We start from the raw sequence: 22,272 nt of genomic DNA on the forward strand, positions 1-22,272 counted from the left end.
TCCATCCATCCATCCATCCATCCATCCATCCATCCATCCATCCATCCATCCATCCATCCATCCATCTATCTATCTATCTATCTATCTATCTATCTATCTATCTATTTTTGTATCCCCAATGCAATACCTGTTACAATAGGTACTTAAAATATGTTTATTGGCCAACTGACAAATAGAGAGACAATGTGGGATAGTAGGTAGAGGGTCAGCCTTGGAGTAAGGAAGATGTGGATTTAACTTCAGCTTGTTATATACTAATAATGTGACCACCAGCAATCAATCAACAAACATATATATATATATTTTTTTTTTTTTGGCTAGGCAATGGGGTTAAGTGACTTGCCCAGGGTTGCACAGCTGGTGTCTGAGACTGGATTTGAACTTAGGTCCTCCTGAATCCAGGGCTGGTGCTCTATCCACTGTGCCACCTAGCTACCCCTAACAAGCATTTGTTAAGAACCTTCTGTGTGCCAGAAAGTGTGCTAGACACTGGACATACAAAAAAAACCAATGCAACAGTCCCTGACCTCAGGGAGCCAACATTCTTTTGGGTGAGAAATGGACATATAGAAATATTTACAAAATAAATACGATGTATCATTTTGGGGAAAGGCAATAGCAGTAGGGACATCGAGAAAGGCTTATGGAGAAGGTAGCACTTTAAGGGAACTAGGGACTTTAAGATGCAGAGGTGAAAAGAGAGTGAATTCCATGCATGGGGTAAAAAGCAAAGGTATGGGGATAGGAAATGAAGTGTCATGTTTAAAGAACAAGAAAGCCAGTTTAGCTAGAATATAGAGTGCATAAAAGAGAGAATTGTACAATGAGGCTTGAAAGGTAGGCTGGAACCAGGTTATAAGGGCTTGAAATGCCAAACTGAGGAGTTGGTGTATTATCCTAGGAGAAATAGGGAGTCATTAGGGTTTATTGTGTATTGAGGTGACATAGCTAGACCCATGCTTTGGGAAAATCACTTTGGCAGATGTGTGTAAGACGAATTGGAGAGGGGTGACCCATTAGGAGGCTATTGCAGCAGACAAGATAAGAAGTGATGAGGGCAGGGCAGCTAGGTGGCTCAGTGGATAGAGCACCAGCCCTGGATTCAGGAGGACCTGAGCTCAAATCTGGCCTCAGATACATAACACTTACTAGCTGTGTGACCCTAGGCAAGTCATTTAACCCCATTGCCTAGCCAAAAAAAAAAAAAGAAAGAAAAAGAAAAGAAAAAAAGAAAGTAGATTTCCAGGGAGTGCTGAGTAATTTTTTTTTTTTTTGAAAAGGGACTGGTAGGCCAAATAAGTTTGGGAATCTGTCTTAGATCATTGTATTGCTGAGAAGAGCTAAGTTATTCATAGTTGATCATGGAACTTATACCACTGCAGCTACAGTTCTTACCATACTTTGCTTTGGGCTGTGTCTACTGACTGAGTGTTAATGGAAAGCACATAAATGGCAGTTAATAAATTATAGTGTTAGAAATACAGAACCACGTAGGTACCATTGTTGTTGTTTGTCCTTCATTCTTGAAGAGGACCATGACATCAGGAAGGTGATGCCATGACTTGTAAGCGAATTGGATTTAAGTGAGGCAGGGCTATGCAAAGTCAGCAGCCTCATTCTCTCTTCTGGAGCCACCTGGGTCCAGTGGCAAGATATAGATCTGAGAGTAGGCTCTGATCCCGTGGGGACCCAACCTTCAAGTATGAGTGTAAACTGGAAAGTAGCCTGAGGATGGTAGGGGAGGGTGGGGTGCTGGTAAGTTGGAGAGGCACTACCCTACACGAATGAAATCATAGGTCTGTTAAAAAAAATCTGACATTTAACACTTCAAGTTTCAGAGTACTTTATATACATGTCTTATTTGAGCCTTAAATTAAAAAACAAATAAACAAACAAACACAAAACCAAACCACAATCCTGCTAGGTAGGTACTACAAGGTATAGTTATCCCTTCCACATTGAGGGGTTAGGGACACTGTGCCCCTGTGATCTGGAAAATCTGTGTAAAATCTTTTGGCCCTCCCTTCATACCAAAGAAGAAGTCTGAATTATTATGGTATTAAAAGATAAAGTATGTTGATATTATGTAATACTAAACAGTATTTTGTGCATTTTTGAGTTTCTAAACTTTTCCTGTGTTGTCTGCTGACTTTTGTGTGTCATCTGTGGCTTCCACAAAACTCCCAAAAAATTCCCATTTAATTTCTTATGCTGCCCCTTGATATGTGGAAACTTCAATAGGGAAAGTCAATATCTGGAAGGGATAACTGTATTGTCACCACTTTACAGATGAGGAAACTGAAATGCAGAGGGGTTGTGATTTGCCCATTTTCACATAGTAATAATGTGATTAGGGAGGTAACTTGATGCTAAGAACACAGAGGAACCTGGAAACAGAGGACCTAAGCTTAAATCCTACCTCTGACATTACCTGGGTAACTGTGAGGAAGTCACTTAACTTCCCTTTCCTTCTCTAAAAAAGGAAGGGACTAGACTAAACTCTAAGGTCTGTTCTGGTTTTAGATCTATGATGCAAATGTAATGAGGTTGAATTGGTCTAATGGGGCCATCCTATGGAGCGTTTCAGAGTTACCATTCATAATTCTGGTCAACTTCCTGGAATCTTTGGAGCTTCTTCCATCCATGTAGTGATCCAGTGCTTAAGGGTGTAACATGGCAAACCCTGGATTTCCCTCATTCTAGGTATAGTACAGGGCATTTTGCAGCACACTGCCTCTGTCTGTCTGTGGTCCATTAAAGTGAGATGATATATATTTTTTTAATCTGTTCTTTTGGAAAAATTTATATCTTATGAAATTGCTTTTTATGAGGTAAAGTAGGTGATCTCTTTCCCCTTGAAAATTCTGTAATTTTTAGAATGTCTAAATATCAGGAATTTCATGGAAGAAATTGAATTGAGCCAATAATTGATGCTTTAGAGGGAAAGACCTTATGGATTTCTCTCCTCTGAGGTGATATGGCCACAAGAAAAAAGCCTCAATCCTTGGCCTTTTCACTTGTTATTTTCAGTTTTAGGTGAGGGTGGTGGAGGCCAGAGTTGAGTGTGAAAGATTGTCAGGATCACTTCTACGCCAGGATAGTGCATTAGAGGATTTTAGTGGGAATCCTGGACAGAAACAGTTTTATCTACACAATGAACTATTTTATATTGACTTTTTTTTTGTGGGGGGTGGGGGATGGCGGGAAGGAGATGGTTTGAGAGGGAAGATTCATTGATATAGAAAACTCCCAATAAGGAAACTCTCTACCAATAAAGATATGCAATATAGTACTTCTGTAACTTAGTAGCATAGACAGTTGCCTGGGGCAATGTTCAAGGTGATGTATTTATGTGAGGCTGGACTTGAACCCAGGTCTCCTTGAGTTTGAGACCTACTTTCACTACAACACATTGACTCTGAATTATATTTTATTACTGTGTACAAATAAAATAACAACAAAGCAGTAAAGTTGGTATAAAGTTTCTCTGGGATCAATTAAAAATACACCTACATGATAAAATTTGGCTCAAAGTACTATTCTTAAAATTTTTAAAAACAGACTCTTTTTTAAAAGGCTAGGTTTGATACCATTTTGCCTGGAGACAGAAGGATGCAGTAAATGAAATAACAGATGTAGAAGTTTTATAAAAGTAAGAAACTACATAAATCCTTGATTCCTCCTAGCTCTAAAAATTGAAGGAAAAGGAAGAAAAGTTTTATGCCTTTGTCCTCATTTTATTTTGTAAATAATTCAATGCTTACAAGTTTTGAAACTAATCTCCCCAAAAGCGGAGTAGATATGCAGAAGACAGAGGGCAGGACTTTTGGGGAAGAGTAGAAAAGGGGGTAAGATATATTTTGGTCCTTTCTATAACTTATCAGTAAACATCCTTGGGTAAAAATGAATTAATGTTAATTGACCATTTGACATGGGCAAGATGAAACACACTGGCTTGTGAGTCACAATTTCTTAGGATTACTTTTAGAATTCTGAGGGCAGAACGAGCAGTCATCCTTCGGGACCCAACCTACCAATCTAGTGCAGGTGGAGAGAGTGAGTTCAGGAACCTCTACACTAGTCATCAGAAGAAAAATGTTCCACTGTCTTCTTGAGTTCTAATTCTAACACAGAATACTTCTTATGCTTGTGCTTAAAAGACTATCTTGACATTCCATGTCCTTCACACCTTTGCACTGGCTTTCCTCGTGCCTACAATGATGTCTCTTGTTCTTAATTTCCTTGGCTTTCTTCAGGATAGCTCAAATCCCATCTTCTTTGGGTCTTTCCTAGTGCCCCAGGTGCTAATTAATGTTACCTACTCTCTATTACTAAGTTTGAAAATTTAGGTAAAATGAGAGACAATGGTCCCAGCATGATCAATTTATTAGTTAGGCTAGCAGTAATCAATAAATTTGGTCAATGACTTCTGTCAATGATCAAAGATGGGAATCAAGGCCGACAGGGTCTTTTAAGCCTAGGTGTGTCTTCCTTCTGATTGACTTGACTAGTCATTTGGACCTCCCCTGCCAAAATGTAAGAAGATCCTGATTGGTAGTTATTTTAATGAGGAAATGGGTTAAGAGTCATCTCAGCTCCTCCCCATTATTGGGAATAATCCTCAAGTGATAGGATTAGTCTGCAGATTTGGGTATAGCATACAACAAGGGTATATGGGGTGTTCAGGGAGGACTAACATGTCTGATGTGAGGAAGCCCTTTTCAGGGCTGCTTAACCACTTTGGTTTCCACCTGTCACCCAACTCTCACCTGTGACTCCAAGAAGCTGTAGTATGTGTAGTGGCCACACCCTGTAAAACCTTTTCAGTCCACAGGCCAAACCAAGTTGAGGGTAACTGACAGACCTCAAACACACTGGTGAGTCAGGGGTCTATCCCAAGTATGTGAAGACTTCCACCACATGGAGGGGGTGGATGAGAATAATTTGTTCCAATGGCCATGAAGGTGGCTAAAGCAGGCACTGTGGAGCACCTAAAGCTTGGTCAGACCGGGCCATCGCTAGTCATCCTGACTTTTGTCCTGCCACTAGACTTCAATAATGCTGGAAGAGATAGGCTGACAACTTTGTGCTGGACTGGTTTGCCATTTCTTTGGGATAAGTGACTTGCCCAAGGTTACACTGCTAGTATGTGTCTGAGGTCGCATTTGCACTCAGGTCTTCATGACTTCTGGCCCAGCACTCTATCCACTGAGCCACCTAGCTGCCTCCAGCTAAAGGGTGGAGATATTTACAAAAGCTTGGCCTTCAGGCAAGCTTCTCCCAAATGTAGGTGAAGGGTGAAGTACTAAAGGTAAGCAGTTTGGACTTAACACTGTGTGGGAGTATGAAAACCTATGCCAGCATACTAAGTCTTAAAAATAGAATTAAAATCAGTTTTCAATTTTACACTACATACCTTGTAAGCATCTATTTATGCACATGTTGTCTGTCTTATTAGAACATGAGCTCCTGAGAACAGAAGCCTTTTTTTTCTTTAATTCTTTTCTTTGCCACCCCACCATTTATCACTGTGCTGAGCACACTTAAAAGATACTTGTTGATTATAAAGTCCCAGGATCAAGCATTGAGGGAGGGGGAGGAGAATGGGAGAATTACAACAGGATATTAAACACCTAGGACCATTCTGAACCAGTTTGCACCTTTGGGCCTCGTTTACTGCACACTTGCTGCATGCTCATCATCAGAGAGGGCAGAGCGTTCCCATAGTCGAACTACAACCCCCACAATGCGCTGCACGCAGGGGGTGGCTCCAGTGAGAGAAATCCCGTAGTGCGGCTTCGAGAGTGCCTGAGGGAAAATCAACTTCGTTTCCTCCCCTTCTCATAGTAATTCTTCCCTTTCTTCCTCGTGCGCTCATTTTTTTAATGGTTTAAAAAGTCGGAAAGGGCAGAAGGTAGCCCTAGTCTTTCAGACTAGCGGCTACTGCGCATGAATTCTACAAATCTAGGGTCAAGTCCACGCGGAAGCAAAAGGCAGTGCTGGGAAATCGGAAGTGGAAGGAGAGGAGGTCTCCCGAACCGGAATGGCCTCCCCTGGCGCCTGCGCTCTCTTTGCACCTGCGCTCTGTAGGCTGCTGGAGGGGGCCTGATTTCGGGCCCCTCCTCCAACACGCCTCGTCGGCTCACGTACCACGACACCCGGGAACGCGCCGAATTCGCGACCTACGGTGTGGCGCGAGCCAGTAGTGTACACGTGCTTCTTCTGCGCCCTCCTCCCCCTCCGCCTCCCACGAGGAAGCAGGCCCCCTCCCCCCCCCCCCTCCCCGCGCCCCCCCCCCCCCCCCCCCCCCCCCCGGTCCAGGCCCGCGGCGGGAGGCGACATGAGCAACAAAGAAGGTGGAGGCCACGGCCGAGGCGTGTTTGTATTTGTGTTTGGGTCTGAGGGAGGGCGGAGGCCTTGGCCAACCCCTGGCTTAATTTTTTCCCTCCTCTGCCCACCCAGAGCGTGAAGACCCTCCCCTCCATGCCTCTCCCTTAGATGCCCCGTCCCTCCATCTCTGGGGATATGGCGTGGGAGCCAGGAATGAGGTCAAGGTTGGACTACAACTTCCCCACCTCCTCGCTCGCTCCCCTTCTCTTGGGTCCCCTCCTGGGTGAAGGGAGGCGATCTGTGGGCCTCGAGGGCAGGGTCCTATGATCTTGCTGCTGAGTTGGCCTGAATCCCCCACCAAGGCCGAGGCACCTGCCCTGGTGTTTGGGGCGCTCTGCTTGAGTGACATGTGATCATAGTGAGAAAGGAGGTTTGCTTTCTTAGTCTCTTCTGTCCACTCTTGGGGATGGAATGGCATCACAATCTCTTAATTTTTACCTTCTCTGCGTAGGGTCAGGAGGGTTCAGGAAGCGAAAGCATGACAATTTCCCACATGGTCAGAGAAGAGAAGGGAAAGATGTTAATTCGTCTTCTGCTGTGATGGTGGCCTTCAAATGTAAGTACTCTTCCGTACAGATTGGTCAAACAAAAAATTCCTTGGTGGCCACCATTGAAACCACAGTAAATGTTAAGTTGTCACATCAGTAGGATAAACAAATTGAGAAATGAGGTCGTAGATGACCATAGGAAGTGGTGACATTTTGGATGAGGTTAACTTTCTGGTGCATTGAATTTTGAGTATATGCTAGTCTTTGAGACAAGTTGCTATATTTATTTGGCACGTCTAACCAAAATAACTGATTTGGGTTTTTGTGTAGTAGGTTTACAGTGTTACTTAAAATAAATACTTTTGTTTGTATTGTTCTTTTTAGTTTGTTTTTTTTCTTCCCCATTAGAACACAAGCTCCTTGAGCATCTGAACTATTTTACCTTTGTCTTACAGGTCCAAGCCTCTTGAGTTGGGAAAAGATAGATTGCCAGGAAATACTTTAAAACATATCAAGTACTTAATAATTGTTGACTGACTCTGCTAGAATGTCCTTGCCCTCTGGAAACTACAATACTTTTAGTTACTATTATGTCTGGCTTGCAGTAGATGGTCAGTAAATGTATATGGATTGCCATATGAGTATAACGAAATAAAGGGGAATTTTTCTCAATAAAGATAACTTATTCTTCCCTTAGCATTAATTTTAGTGAGAATTTAATTAAACTACTCTACCTTTTGTGTTTGAAAATACTATTGAAATAAAATATTCATCACCAGGGTTAGATGGTTTGTGGATTTCAGAAATCACTACTAGAAAGTTGGAAGGTTATTAACTCTGCTTATAATGCTCATAATTTCTTCTTTGAAATTTGTAGCATTTGCAACAGTGATTAAATTTCAAATATTCACTTTCAAGAGAAAGTAATTCTCTTATATAGTTGATCTTAATTTTTTATGGATTAGATTTTGGCTGTACATACATAATGAGAGCTCTGCTTTGCTATTAAAACCAATGCTGGTAAAAATGATAACTGGCATTTGTAATAGTTACAAATGGCACATGTTTCTCTCTTTTAGATGGTACATTTTGGTTATCTTATGCTTTAATGTTTACAGAATGCTTTATATACTTTCTTAATTTGAGCCTCACAACCTCCCTGTGAAGCAGGTACTACAGATAGTACAGATGAGGAAATTGAGGCTTGTATTAATTGACTTTCTTCTGACCATACAGGTGGAGAGGTTCGAAAGAAAGATTTGAACACAGTTCTTACTGGCTCCTAGTTCAGTACTCTCTCCACTGTGCCATGTCATTCACTTTAAGATGATAAGGTAGGCTCGGAATACATGGCTCATCCAAGGTCGTTTAGCAGGTAGATAGCAAAGAACCAGGTCTTACTCCCATGTGCTGAGTTTTTGTACCACTCTGCCACTGGTGAACCAATGTGAAAGAATTTGAACTTGATCAGTCAAGTTTTCAAATCTCCTTTAATATGAAAATTTCACTATAACTCCTATAATTCTAATGATTATAATCTTTAACCTCATGAAAACATGCCATTAAAATAAATAGTAGGTGTTTACATTTGTGATACTACTTTTCTGCATCTGACCTCATTCAAAGCTTTCCATATTCAGGTGCTCGGGTGTATCATTAGGGACTTTTGGGAGGGATGAGAGTCAATTGACTTTTGAGTGAGACCTCTCTAAGGGAACTCTGGGCAGAGATGCAGGTAGGAATTCAGATTGTACAAGTAGAAGAATCTCCCTCCTTCAACTTGGAGCACTGGCTGCAGAGCATCTAACACTCTGTAGTGTTTCTCTGTAGTGTTTGCAGTCTGGTGGAAAACTTGGTGCTGCTATTGCTACTGCTCTACAGAGTTGCAAGGCTAAAGTCATTCATCTGGAAGGGTGCTATTGTAGGTCACAGTCAAGTTATTAGAGAAACTGGATCTTGAAGGAAAGAGTGTAATCTATATTTAGGTCAATACATTTTGCAAAGTTAAGAGAAAATTTTATAACAGACTGACAATCTCTGCCCTCTCCTCAGCTGACCTCCATGTCAAGAGCTAGTTCATGTGGAGATAGCAGGAAGTAGAGGGGAGGTCTGAGAAATATGGTCTCACTTTATGGCTATATGATGGGTACTTTTTGAGAGTCCCTTGTCTCTTTTTCTTTAATAGACATTTCCTTCATCCTGGGTCCCTCAGTGATTGCATGGATCAATGTTGTTCTGTCAGTTCTGCCTCTCTAGCAGAGGTGTCACCATGTAGCCCACAACACTTGAGTGCAGCCCAAACGAGATTAAATGTAATTGGCAAATAAATTTAACAAAATAAAGATGCAATAAAACATAGATAAAATTACATTTTAATACTAAGTGTGTAGAACAAAGGCATCTTTATATACAGATTTGTTGTACAGTCATGACCCTGTGGACCAAAGCATGCTAATACTGTCCGTGGGCTTTTCTTGGCAAAGATACTAGAGTGGTTTGCTATTTCCTTCTCCAGTGGATTAAGGCAAACAGAAGTTAAGTGATTTGTCCAGGGTCATGCAGCTAGCAGGTGTCTGAGGCTAGATTTGAACACGGGTCTTCCTGACTCCAGGCCCAGTGGATAGAGCACTGAGCCACCTAGTTGCTGCTTATGTATGGATTAGTGGTTCCCATTTCCATTTAAGTTTGATACCACTGCTCTGTAACGTAGTATGTAGCATTATCACTGTTGAGATGGTACATAGCTACTTTAAGAAACAGTTGTTAAGGAACTTGTCCAAAACAGTATTAGTAGGCAAGCTCAAACACTGCACAGTGTCGTTCCCATTCCCAGATGTATTTGCTTCCTTCTCAGGTTCAGGGCGTAGGTCCACTGACTCTCCCTGGCCTAGATGTACTTTTCATAATCCTAAAGAGTATTTCAGTTTGAAGTTCATCACTTATCCTGCCAGATTCCAAACAGATTTATTGGCAGCAATCCCAGTTTCTCTGTAGATGTGTTTAATCTTTGTTCTCTCCCCCCTCCCTGTCCTCCAAACCATCTCTCTCAAAAGACAAAGAGAAACAGTCAGGTCCCAGGAATATTCCTGAGTGCTGGATAGTTCTGCAGATAGACGTACAACCCAGGGTCATTATTAAAATCTAGGTTGTGGCGTCCACAGCATGTAGAGCACTGGGAGGGCAGTAGTGGGTCTCCTCCGACTATCTCTCTTGAAGGAGTGTAATTCCAGATTACCTTGTCTTCATGCTTCTGAAAAGAATACTTACTGAAGTCTTCCTTCTAGTTTCTGGAGGGTGTGATTTTGTTGCATGACATTAGATTGAGATGGGTGACGCTTTCTGTGTGATTGATGTAAAAGTTTTCATTTTAAATTAATTTTTAATGCTTTTTATTGTGAATTGAAGGTGGAATCCTGTAGTAAAACTGTATATTTAACCCTTCATTCATTCTAGGTTGTGCTACTTAATGCCTGTATGTCCATGGGCAAGTCATTTCACCTCTTTTGGTCTCAGTTTTCTCTGTGAAATGGAGGTCTTTTTAGGTCTCTTCCAGCTCTACATCTTTGATTCAGTCTTTGACTACTCAGTTTATTTATTTATTTGTTAAGATTCTGCTCTCTGCAGGATGTAGGAATTCTGGAAAGATAGGAGAGGGCTAGGTTTTGAAAGTCTTCGATTGCCAAACAAAGGATTTTGTATTTGATCTGGGAGGTGATGGGGAATTTATTGAGTGGGGGTAAGGGGGTGAGGCTGGTAATTCAGTCAGGCCTGTCCTTTAGGAAAATGACTTTGGTGGCTGATTGAAGGATGGATTGGAGAGACTTGAGGCAGGCAGACCCACCAGCAGGCTATTGCAGTAGTCCAGTTGTGAGGTGATGAGGACCTGCACTAGAGTTGTGGCAGTGTCAGAGGAGAGGAAGGAGCTTATGAAACAGGTGTTGCAAAAGTGAAATCAATACGCCTTGGCAACAAATTGGATATGGTGGGGTGAGAGACATTAAGGAGTTGAGGATGGCACCTAAATTTTGAGCCTGAGGAAGTGAGAAAATGATGTTACCCTCTACAGTAATAGGAAAGGTTGCAAAGAGAGGAAGACTTTAGGGGGAAAGATAATGAGTTCTGTTTTGGCCGTGTTGAATTTAAGGTGCCTACTGAACATCCAGTTTCCAGATATCCGAAAGGCAGTTGAAGATGTGAGATTGGAGATCAGTAGAGAGGTTGGGATAGGATAGTGTAAATTTGAAAATTATTTTTATAGAGATGATAATTAAATTCATGGGAACTGATGAGATCCAGGTGAAGTAGTGATTTAAATTCTTTGATCCTCAATTTCTTCATCTATAAAATGATGTTTTACCTACCCTGCTTATAGCATTTTGAGGATTAAATGTGGTATTATATATAAAACACTTTATAAAAAAGTAAAATGCTGTTTTGTGAACCTATTACTGTAATCTTTTCATATGGGGAAAAAAAGACAGGTTCAGTCATTTGAACAGCTTTGTGCAACAAGTCAGTAGGTTTACGAAACATTGTAAACCTTGATTTTCAGCTCAAGGTAACCTTGAACTCAAACGTCCAAGAAATTGAATCATTCTTATGACCTCTTATTGTGATCTATTGGGTCTCTTTAGTCTCAGGTCAAGGTTTTGGTGTTGCTGGCTTTAGATGTTCCTACAGCCAAATGATGTTCTATACCCACTAGGTACTCAGTATATATTAATTATTTGTTAACAAAGGTGTGCTCACTGTGTTCACCTCGACAATGTTGCAGCTTTCGTGCAAAACTAAATGGAAGGAGCGCTAGATTTGTCTTCAGAAGGCTTGGCTTTCCAAAGGCTCTCTGAAATTCATTGTTTTCATTCTCAAATGAAGATAATACTTTTTTTTTTTTTTTTGGCTAGGCAATGGGGTTAAGTGAGTTGTCCAGGGTCACACAGCTAGTAAGTGTTATGTGTCTAAGGCCGGATTTGAACTCAGGTCCTCCTGAATCCAGGGCGAGTGCTCTATCCACTGCGCCACCTAGCTGCCCCAAGATAATACTTTAAGTCATTTATCTTACAGGTTGTTAGAGGATCAAATATGTATTAGTTCCTATTATTTTGCCTCTTGCTACTACTATTGCCCAAAGGTTTGATGTTACTAGTGTCAAGAATTTGCCAAGCTCTTATAGTATTGAGTGTTTAATGTTTATAATCAGTTTAATTACTGATTAATTACAGTTTAATTTTCTAGTGGTCTCATTAATAAGACTAGTAACTATAGTTGCCCTTGAAGGCACTGTCTACTAATTTGTATTTCTAAAACATTTTTATAATTTAGTAGGTGATATGTTCAGAATATGCCTCCTTGTGGCTCATAATAGTATGTATTATCAGTATTTCAACAGGAACTTGATACTAGACACGACAAGTATGAGAGACTTGTGAAACTCAGTCGTGATATAACTGTTGAAAGTAAAAGGACAATTTTTCTTCTCCATAGGATTACTAGGTGAGTCAATCTTTGATTTCTCTGCTGATATGAATTTTAAAAATTTTCTTTAGTATTTTATATATTGATGAATTAGAACTAGCTTATGATACATGATGAAGACTTTAAGAAATCTTCATGAAACAAATTTTTGTAAGGAATCTTTCTACATCTCACAAGAAAAAATATTTATTTTAAAGATGAACTAAATTTTTTATTGTGCTCTAATAAGCTCTTTCATAGAGAGAAAACTATCTTCTGAAGAGGGACAGTATAGTTACAATGAACTGCTTAAGGCTTATTGTATAGGCTCACTGAGTTGAAAAGGTGTTTATCTTTTAAACACCAAAAATAAGAAATACTCTGAGATTTACAAAGGACTTTCCTAACGTCTTTGAAGGAATTAGCAGGTATCAATCAACACATTTTACACATAACCAAAAATAGCTAGTAAATGTTGGAACTGGGCTTAAAACCCCAACTTGCCTGATCTCAAACTTAAGATTCTTTCACAAAGATTTTTTTTGTATTAATTTAGTTCCCTAATTAACATTTATAAAGAAATAAAACATTTACAACTTTTGTCCTTTAGATATATTTAAAGGGTATTTTATTGATTTCTCCTTTATTCTAAAATATATTATTGCTTATATTGAGGAATAAGTTTGTCTCTGGAAAATTTGCTCTCTAGTTTTGTGTATTGTGATGATTCTACAGACTTAACTCTGTTCAGGGTTTGATATTGACCATATTTGCTGAATGATTAAGTTCATGTTCCTGTGCCTGGTTTTCCTAGTCTATAAAAGGAATAGAAGTTTCTGCCTGTTTACCTCATGTATTAAAGAGGTACTTAAAACATGGAAAATATGGAATATGTCATCCTTGTTCAAGGACTGTGCTAATCTTTTCCATATTGTTTTGATTCTAGTATAGGTGCTTCTAGAATAAGCAAGGAAAATACTTCATCTTTTTTCATATGTTCCCTTTTCTCATTCTTGACTTGAATTGAGAGACAGAAATTAGTATAATTTTTCATGAATAGATGGATTTGATTTAATTATTTTCTCTCAGCTGCCAGTTGAAAAATATTACCCAAAAATCCCGTGTGGTATTCTTATTCATTGTGTCTCATGGTGTAATTTCCAAAAACTTTGCCTCCAATAACAGGCAAAAAACAGTGATAAAAGGAAGGGTCAGGACAGCTAGCTTTTCCTTCAGAGCCAACTTTCCTGCATTCTCTTATAGCTGCATTATTTCAAATATGTCTCCTTTAAACAAATAATTTTATAATACTGAACTTTGCACCTGGGGTTATAAGACCTGGGGATGTGCCTTGGCTCTGACACTTGCTAACTGTTTGACTGTGGTCCAGTCACTTACCCTCTCTCACCTGGATCACAGTTTACCATCCATAAAATAGCAGTTATCATACCTGAAGTAACTACCTCACCGGGTTATGAGGAAAATACTTTCTAACTGTAAATTTAATATTCATAGCTTTGTAAATAGCTGCATAAATGTGAATTGCTATTATTAGACATACTAATATATACTAGGATAAGGAACACATGTAATAAAAACTGGTTCAGCCTTCTAATAATCTAAAAACTCCATTTTCGTGATTACAGTGCTCCTGATGTGGAAGAAATAATGAATGAATCAGAAAGTAAACTGGAAGCTGTCAGACAGAAGATTAAGCAAGTAGCCCAAGAGCTATGGGGAGAAGATATGTATCAATATCACCGAGCTATTACTCCAGGTTAGTCTAAATAGGCATTAGTTCATGAACCAGTTACAAACTCTTGATATATAGGAACAAGAACATATATAATAAAATTGAAGGAAACTAGAGGGACAGCTAGGTGGCGCAGTGGATAGAGCACCTGCCCTGGAGTTAGAAGGACCTGAGTTCAGATGCGGCCTCAGACACATAACACTCACTAGCTGTTGGACTCTGGGCAAGTCACTTAACCCCAATTGCCTCACCAAAAAAAAAATAAATAAATAAAAATAAAGGAAACTAGAAATGAGCATGTGAGCTAATAGACCAAAGAGAGGAAAAGAGAAGAAAGGACACTTCATGATGTGAAGGGATGTTATTTTGAACTTGGAAGGAAGCATTGTCCCATTGGAATGTTTAAAAATAAGATGTTAGCAAAATTAACACTCACCATGTTTTTATTTTTATTTTTATTTTTTAAAATTTTAGGTACTTCTCAATCCCACTTAGAATTAAAATCTACCTTTAGCATTTTTCTTAATTTTCATCCTTTTCTCAGATGAACAGAATCGAGGGTCTCCTGCTGTCCCCTAGAGGTTGAATTTAAGAAAGTTAGTACTTTCCTTTTACTCATAATATGAATGAGAGAGTTTATGATAGGCCAGTTAAAACTTTTTGTTAATATTTTTGCTGACAGATTTTTACATGCTATAATGTTAAATCTATAATTAGAACAATACTGACAGTATGATGCTTACGAATAGTTTGCTGCTTGTGATTGTTGAGTGCTTGTTTTGGTGTTACTCCAAATAGTTGTTCTTTTGACTTGAAGATAAAACAATTCTGGCATTGAACTAAAGGACTTCTGTGCTTTTCCTCATTAAGAATAGTGCTAATGGCATGCAGAGCATTTCCCCAAGGGATGCTTGTTTGAGCTCAGACATTGAGTATAGCACTAATAATTGAACAACAACAAAAAGGCCTGTTTTCTACAATGCACATTTCTTATCAGTGCAGATTACAGATTGTTCCAGGGGATTGTTAAATAAACAAACTAATAATTAGATACTTGAAATAAGTTTTTTTTTTCCAACACTTTTTTGTGCTTTGTCATGGTTCTTCCTTTTTCTAAAGGCCAAGAATTCTGAGGAAGTAACGTTTGTCTTAGGACTCTCCTAACATCTACCCACCTCAGGAAGAGAAAATGTGTTTTCTTTTCCATCTTCATAATGATAATAGTTCACATTTATGTACTACTTCTAAGGTATACAATAATAATCATAGCAAAATTTGTTGTGCAATTAGCAGTCAGACATTTCAGCTCATAAATTCAAGCTCAAGTTCTAAGTAAGGTTAAAGTTCTTACTATTGTGTGACTTAAGAAGGTTTGTAGAGGGAATAAGAGGAGATATAACACTATAGATTGTAGCACAGTTGCTTCTTTGAAGGCTTTGATGGCCAGGGAGACCACGTTCTATACTTTGTACCTCAAAGAAATTTAATATTTCTAAACATTTTAAAACATTGTAATGCACTTAATGAGCTTGAGGACAAAAACATTTTTATGGTATCTTTTTCTTACCTTTTATATAATCACATTCTTTAACAGAGTAGTTTGCTTATCCTGAAGGTCACATCTTACATCCCCTTTCACATATTCTTTTTTTTAAAGGGAAAAACATACTTCAATTTCAGGAAATGGGCACTGTTCAGAAATAGTAATAAAGCAAAAAAGAGGAATAAGATTACCATTAATAGTTAAATAAGTTATACAATTCACGGTTTCATAAGTATATAAAAAGGAATCTGAAGATTAAGCAGATTAGTAAAGGCCTAATAAAGACAGAAAGGGGCCACGGACAAAGACCCTTTAGAACTTTCCATGAGAGATCTCCAAGTTGACGTCATTAATACACCTTATGATTATATAGTGCTTTGCTTTCTTCACAACAGTCCTATGAAATAGGTTAATACTAGTATTGTCTCTGTTGTTAGAAGATTAGTCAATATTGGACCTGGTTCTTAAATCTTGGTCTTCAGTCCATTAACCAACACTCTTTGGAGCTAGTCGGTCAGACAGTTCCAAATCCATGTAACTTTTATCTTTATCTTTCTATGTAAAGCACAAGAAGAGTACGTAAGATAAAATGAGAAAGAAGAAAACTACTTAGTTATATTCTGTCATGGAAGATAATAACAGAGAATAGCAGCATCATTCTAGGAAAAATAGTAGAAACACCCAGATATTCTCTGAAGTCAGAATCCAAGAAAAGAGCCAACCATAAAACCAATGGCTTTCTGTGTGTGTGTGTGTGTGTGTGTGTGTGTGTGTGTGTGTGTGTACATGTACAAAATTTAGGTAATAAATGAGATGAACTAGTAATCCTAATGCAGGGAGTACCTAGCACATAGTAATCCCTAAATAAACACATATTGATTGATTGGGATGTTAATTTGATCTTATACTTATTACTATGACTGGGTGGGATGGGATCCATAATAAGAGTATGGTTCTGCAAAGTTATACCTCATTCAAAAGGAAAAGGATTGATTAAAGGGAATGGGGAATGCACATGTATGTGTTACATAAGTTTTATTGATACTTTTTGTTTTTACATACAGTAATTGGAAATAAAACCCTCCCATCTCAAAATGGAACCCTCTTTTATAACAAAGAAAAGGAATTAAGAAAAAATACTTGGTACACTGTGTCTGATGATGTTTACCACATTTTGTCCTTATAGTCTTCTTGCCTCTCTTTTGAGAAAAGAAAATAATGTTTCATTATCTAGGACTGTTATTATTTTTTTTTTCATTTGCTCACTATTTGGTTTTCTTTTAGTGATCTTTTAATTTATGTTGTTTTAGTAATTGCTTGTACTACTCTGTTTCTGTTTATTTCTCTCTGACAGTTCATACTAATCTTCCCGTTTCTTTACTTTCTCCTATTTATTTCTTATTTCATGATAATAATATTATATTCCTGTACCACCTTATTCAGCCATTTCCCAATTGATAAGCATTCACTTTGTTTCCAGTTCTTTGTATAGCAAAGAAATATGTACTTATACGTAAGAAAATATACTCAAATGAGAATATTGAAGGACTCCAGGTAGGTGAAGCTTGGTAGAAGCCATTAGAGTGAGTATAAAAGGGGCAGAAATAGAAGCAAATAACGTCCTCACAGTAGAGTATAGATTCCAGGGATCGGGAACCTGCAGCCTTGAGGCCAATGTGGCCCTCTAAGTCCTCAAATGCAGCCCTTTGACTGAATCCAGATTTCACAGCGGGGATTCTTCGAATTTTGGATTTAGTCAGAGGCCTGCACTTGAGGACCCAGAGGGCTATATGTGACCTTGAGGCCACAGGTTCCCCACCCCTGATATGAACCATCCAGTCAGGATATTGGTGAGAGTTTTGTTTGTTACCAACACACACACACACACGTATATATACACACATATACATATATACACACCTACATATGACGTGTGTGTGTAGTTGTATTCAGTTCTGGATATCACATTTAAGAAGATAATTGACAAGCTGAATGGCATCCAAAGGAGTACTGCTGACTCTGCCATAATAAGATTAGTTAATATTATTGGTTCATCTGACTGGTTCCTTTTTAGTCTTCTTTTCTGCAGCATCATTCATCTTCTCCCTCTTAACTGTGGTTTTCCCCCAAAGCTCAGTTCTTAGCTTTCTTTCTTTACACATTCTCTTGGTCATTGCATCATCTTTCAAGGGTTCAATCTATATTTCCACATCTGCATATCCAGACCAAATTTGTTCTGATTTTGTCACACATTGCCAACTGCTTACTAGCCTTTTTCACATGGATAGCCCATAGTCTACACAAGTTTAAAACAACTCATCACCTTTCCCTCCAACCCATCACTTCACAATTTTTCTTTTGAGAGTATTGCTCTTCTTCTACTTGCCCAGATTCACAATTTTGATAGCCTTGATTCTGTCCTCTCTCTCACCTCTGGACATTGCCAAGTCCTATTGATAACTTATCCTGACATTCATTCTTTCTACTCCTACTCATGTGGCTACCATCCTACTTCATCTGTCACCTGAACGGTTGCATTTAAGTCAGTCAGTAAGTGTTTATTAAGCTCTTAGTGTATGCCAAGCACTCTGTTAAGTGGTGGGAGTCCTAAGAAAGGCAAAGTGAACTTCCTCTGTGTCAATTGCATGGAAGATGGATTGGAGTGTGGAGAGACTTAGGTTAGGGAAACCAACCAGAAGGAGATAACAGTAATCCAGGTGCTGCTCTGGAGCAGAGGCTGTGTGAGTAGAGAGAAGGGGGCATAAAATCCAAAAGATTTTGTGAAGGTAGAAGTGACAAGACTTGGCAACAGATTGGATCTGTGGAGCAAGTGTGAGTGAGGGTTGAGGATGACATTGAGGTTGTGACCGGGAGAATATCGATGCCCCAAGGCAAGATGAATAGGGGTGTTTGAAAGAGGGAAAGGCTTGGGGAAAAAGATAAAATAAGTTCCGTTTTGGCTTTGTTGAATTTGATATGTCCAGTTTAAGATGTCCAAGAAACAGTGGGAGACTAGAGTATATGAAAGATGTTAGGACTGGATAGGACTAGATAGATAGATCTAAGAATCATCTTTGTAGAGATGATAATTGAACTTTTGAGAACTGATGAGATGAATGAGAAAGTTTAGAGAGAGAAGACAAGAGAGTCCTGGACATAACTTTTCAGCCCACCCATGGTTAATGGGGATGGTCTGAGGCAATATCCAAGAAAGTCAACTAAGGAGCAGTCGGATAGAATCAGGACAGAGCAGTATCACAACAACTTTTTATTATTATTTTTTTTTTAGGCAATTGGGGTTAAGTGACTTGCCCAGGGTCACACAACTAGTAAGTGTCAAGTGTTTGGTCTGAGGCTGGATTTGAACTCAGGTCCTCCTGACTTCAGGGCTGGTGTTCTATCCACTGTGCCACCTAGCTGCCCCCACAACAACTTTTTAGAGAAGAAATGTCAAGAAGAAAAGGGCTCTCAGTTGGGCCCTCACTACTGCAAGATGGTCCTTTTGCACGCTAATTAATTGACCCACCACATTGGCTCTTCCAAACCTTTTCATCCTTCCTCAAACTTCCCGTAATACTCTTTCCCCTTATTCTCTGAGCTGAGAGCCTGGCTAATATTTCACTGAAAAATAATTGAGGGCATTTGTTAAGAAATCCCTCTTTTTCTTCTCTCTCATCTCATATCACCCAAATTCCTTCTGCCTTTATCTCTTTCTTCATCCTTGCCTCACATAATGACACAAGTGCCTCCCCTCCACATGCCAAAGTGATCTCATTCCATGCTGTCTTCTCCAGTATATTACCTCCTTTATTATCCATACTCTTTCATTTCTCTTCAACTTCTCCCTGTCCACGGGCTGCTTACCTACTACAGCCTCCAAACATGTCCATGTTTCCCCCATACACAAAAAACCCTCACTTGATCCATCCCTCCCTGATACCTTTTGTCCCATATCTCTCCTCTCTTTTGTCACCGAACTCCTTAAGAAGGCAGCTAGGTTGCGTGGTGGATAGAACACTGGCCCTGAAGTCAGGAGAACCTGAGTTCAAATCCAGCCACACACCAAACAATTGACACTTTTTGTGACTCTAGGCAAGTCACTTAACCCCAGTTGCCCCCCCCCAAAAAGAAGGCTGTCTAAGATAGGAGCCTCCATTTTTTTTTCTCCTCTTACTCTCTACAGTCTGGCTTCTTACCTCATCATTAAACCCAAACTGTTCTCTCCAATATTACTCTTAATCTTCAAATTCAATGACCTCTTGCAAATTCTTATCCTTCTTTACCTCTCTTTAGCCTTTGACACTGTTAATCACCCCCTACTCCTTGATATTCTCTTCTTTTTTGCTTTTCATGTTACTTGTCTCTCCTGGTTCCCCTTTTGTGGTAATTTGCACTAACTGTGGCTATCCCACAGGGTTTTATTCTCAGCCCTCTTCTCTCTCTATTCTATTTCACTTTGTGATCTCATCAACTCTTATGGATTCTGTTGTTATCTCTACGCTTATGACTCTTAGATCTACTTATTCAGCTCTAACCTTTTTCCTGACCTCCAGGCTAGAATCTCCAAGTAACTATTAGAAATGGTGAAGTGGATGTTTTGCAGATATTTTAAACTCAGCATGTCCCAAACTGAACTTATTCTCATTTCCCTCAAATTCTCCCCTCTTCCTAACTTCCCCATTACTGTCAAAGGTATCACCATCCTCTTAGTCACCCAGGCTCAAAACCTAGGTGTCCTCAACTTCTCACTTTCTCAACTCCCATATCCAATCTTCTGGCAATACCTGTTGAGTGTATCTTGCTAACATCTTTCATATCTCCTTTTCTCCTCTGACATTGCCATCATCTTGGTTCAGGCCCTCATCACTTATGCCAGGACTATTGCAATGGTCTGCTGTTTGGTCTCACTGCACAAGATTCCCAAAAGTCTCTTTCCCATTCTAGTTTATCCTCTACTCAGCTATCAAATTGATCTTCTTAAAGTGCAGGTCTGACTTGTTACCTCCCTACTCAGTCAACTCCAGTAGTTCTCTTGCCTCAAGGATCAAACATAAAGTCCTCTGTTTGGCATTCAAAGCCCTTCATAACCTAGCCTCCTCCTACCTTTCCAGTCTTCATACACCTCATTCTTTCAATCCAGTGACACTGGCCTCCTTGTTTTCCTTGAACAAGAAACCCCATCTCCTGATTCCAAATGTTTTCACTCTGCCCCTATACCTAATACTCTTCACTTTCTTCTCCATCTTTTGGCTTCCCTAGTTTCCTTCAAGTCGCAGCTAAAATTCCACCTTTTACAGGAAATCTTTCCTTATCCCTCCTAATTGTAGTGCCTTCTCTGTTGATTATATCCTATTTATCCTGTATTTAGCTTTTTTATACATTTATTTATTTGTATATTATCTCCTCCATTAGACTGAGTTCCTTGAGAGCAGGGACTATCTTTTGCCTTTATATCCCCAGAATTTAGCACAGTGCCAGACACATATTAGGTGCTTAATAAATGTTTATTGACTGACTGACCGACCTCTCTATAGCCTTTGACACCATCAAGGCCATCAAGATTGAGAAAAGGCTGTTGGATTTGGCAATTAAGAATTTATTGATGGGGCAGCTCGGTGGCACAGTGGATAAGCTCTGGCCTTGGAGTCAGGAGGACCTGCATTCAAATCCGGCCTCAGACACATGACACTTACTAGCTGTGTGACCCTGGGCAAGTCACTTAACCCTGATTGCCTCACCAAAAGGCAAAAAAAAAAAAAGTTTATTGATAACTTTGGAGGTTGCAATTTTGGTGGAATGATGAGATCATTATTGTAAGGGATTAAGCAGAGAGTGAGAAGAGAACAAGTGGAGACATTGGTCATAGACTGCTTTGTCAGTCTGTGAAAGAAGAGAAACACAGGGTGATAGAATTGAGTAGAAACAACATCCTATTTATTTGCCACAGAACTGCCGTGATAATCTTCCTAAAGCACACGTAGAACCATGTCATGCTACTGCTCAAGAATCTTCCGTGACTGCTTTCACTGCCTTTAGTAGAAAGGACAAAAGCTATTCACTTTGGTATTTAAAGCCCTTTCATGATCTGGGTCCAGCCTACTTTTACAAGCTTACTCAACCTGCATTCTAACCAGATGGCTTATTTGCTGTTGTTGGTACTTGGAATTTTTTCTCACATAGTGTGTCTTTATCTTGGCCATCTTCTATGTTAGGAATGCACCCCTTTAATAAGGATCAGCCCTTTCATCCATGAAGCATTTCTCAATATTTGTACTTTTTAGTTTTTAAAAACTTTAGTTTTTAGTTTTTTTCTTCTTCGAATTATCTTTTATTTATTTATCCATTTTCATGTTGTATTCCCCTAGTAGAATATAAGCCTTTCAAGGATAGATACTCTTTCATTTTTTTGCCTAGCACAAAGAACATAGGTGCTTTATATATGTTTGTTGAATTAATTTGAATACTCAGTTTCTGAAAGAATACTTAGGGAGATAATTGTCTTTAAGGATTTGAAGGGTTGTGATATAGAAGACGGGTTTGAATTGTTTTGGTTAGCTCTCAAGGACAGAAACAAAATCAGTGTGTAAAGTTGTAGAATGGGAGCATTAAGCTTGATATAAGAAAATACTTCCTAACAATTTAGA

At 39.2% G+C, this 22,272-nt stretch overlaps 1 protein-coding gene and 1 pseudogene across 3 annotated transcripts in view; one reads left to right on the top strand and one right to left on the bottom strand.

Annotated features, from left to right (window-relative positions):
• The first annotated feature begins 6,074 nt into the window (after positions 1-6,074).
• LOC114049783 (translin-associated protein X) overlaps positions 6,075-22,272 on the top strand; it is a 30,140-nt gene continuing 13,942 nt past the window's right edge. The window contains exons 1-4 of one of the 3 annotated variants that reach the window (XM_027871187.1): positions 6,075-6,187; positions 6,842-6,946; positions 12,257-12,371; positions 13,979-14,109. In XM_027871187.1, coding sequence (XP_027726988.1) covers positions 6,931-6,946; positions 12,257-12,371; positions 13,979-14,109 — 262 coding nt within the window. In that variant the 5' untranslated portion in view covers positions 6,075-6,187; positions 6,842-6,930. Of the gene's footprint in view, positions 6,188-6,276; positions 6,375-6,841; positions 6,947-12,256; positions 12,372-13,978; positions 14,110-22,272 lie in introns of those variants that run through there. The other 2 variants (XM_027871188.1, XM_027871186.1) reach the window with 2 other exon arrangements.
• Positions 13,202-13,302, bottom strand: LOC114050260 (annotated as a pseudogene).

The sequence above is a fragment of the Vombatus ursinus genome, unplaced genomic scaffold (assembly GCF_900497805.2).
Source record: "Vombatus ursinus unplaced genomic scaffold, bare-nosed wombat genome assembly UNPS02014798.1, whole genome shotgun sequence".
Classification (NCBI taxonomy): Eukaryota; Metazoa; Chordata; class Mammalia; order Diprotodontia; family Vombatidae; genus Vombatus; species Vombatus ursinus.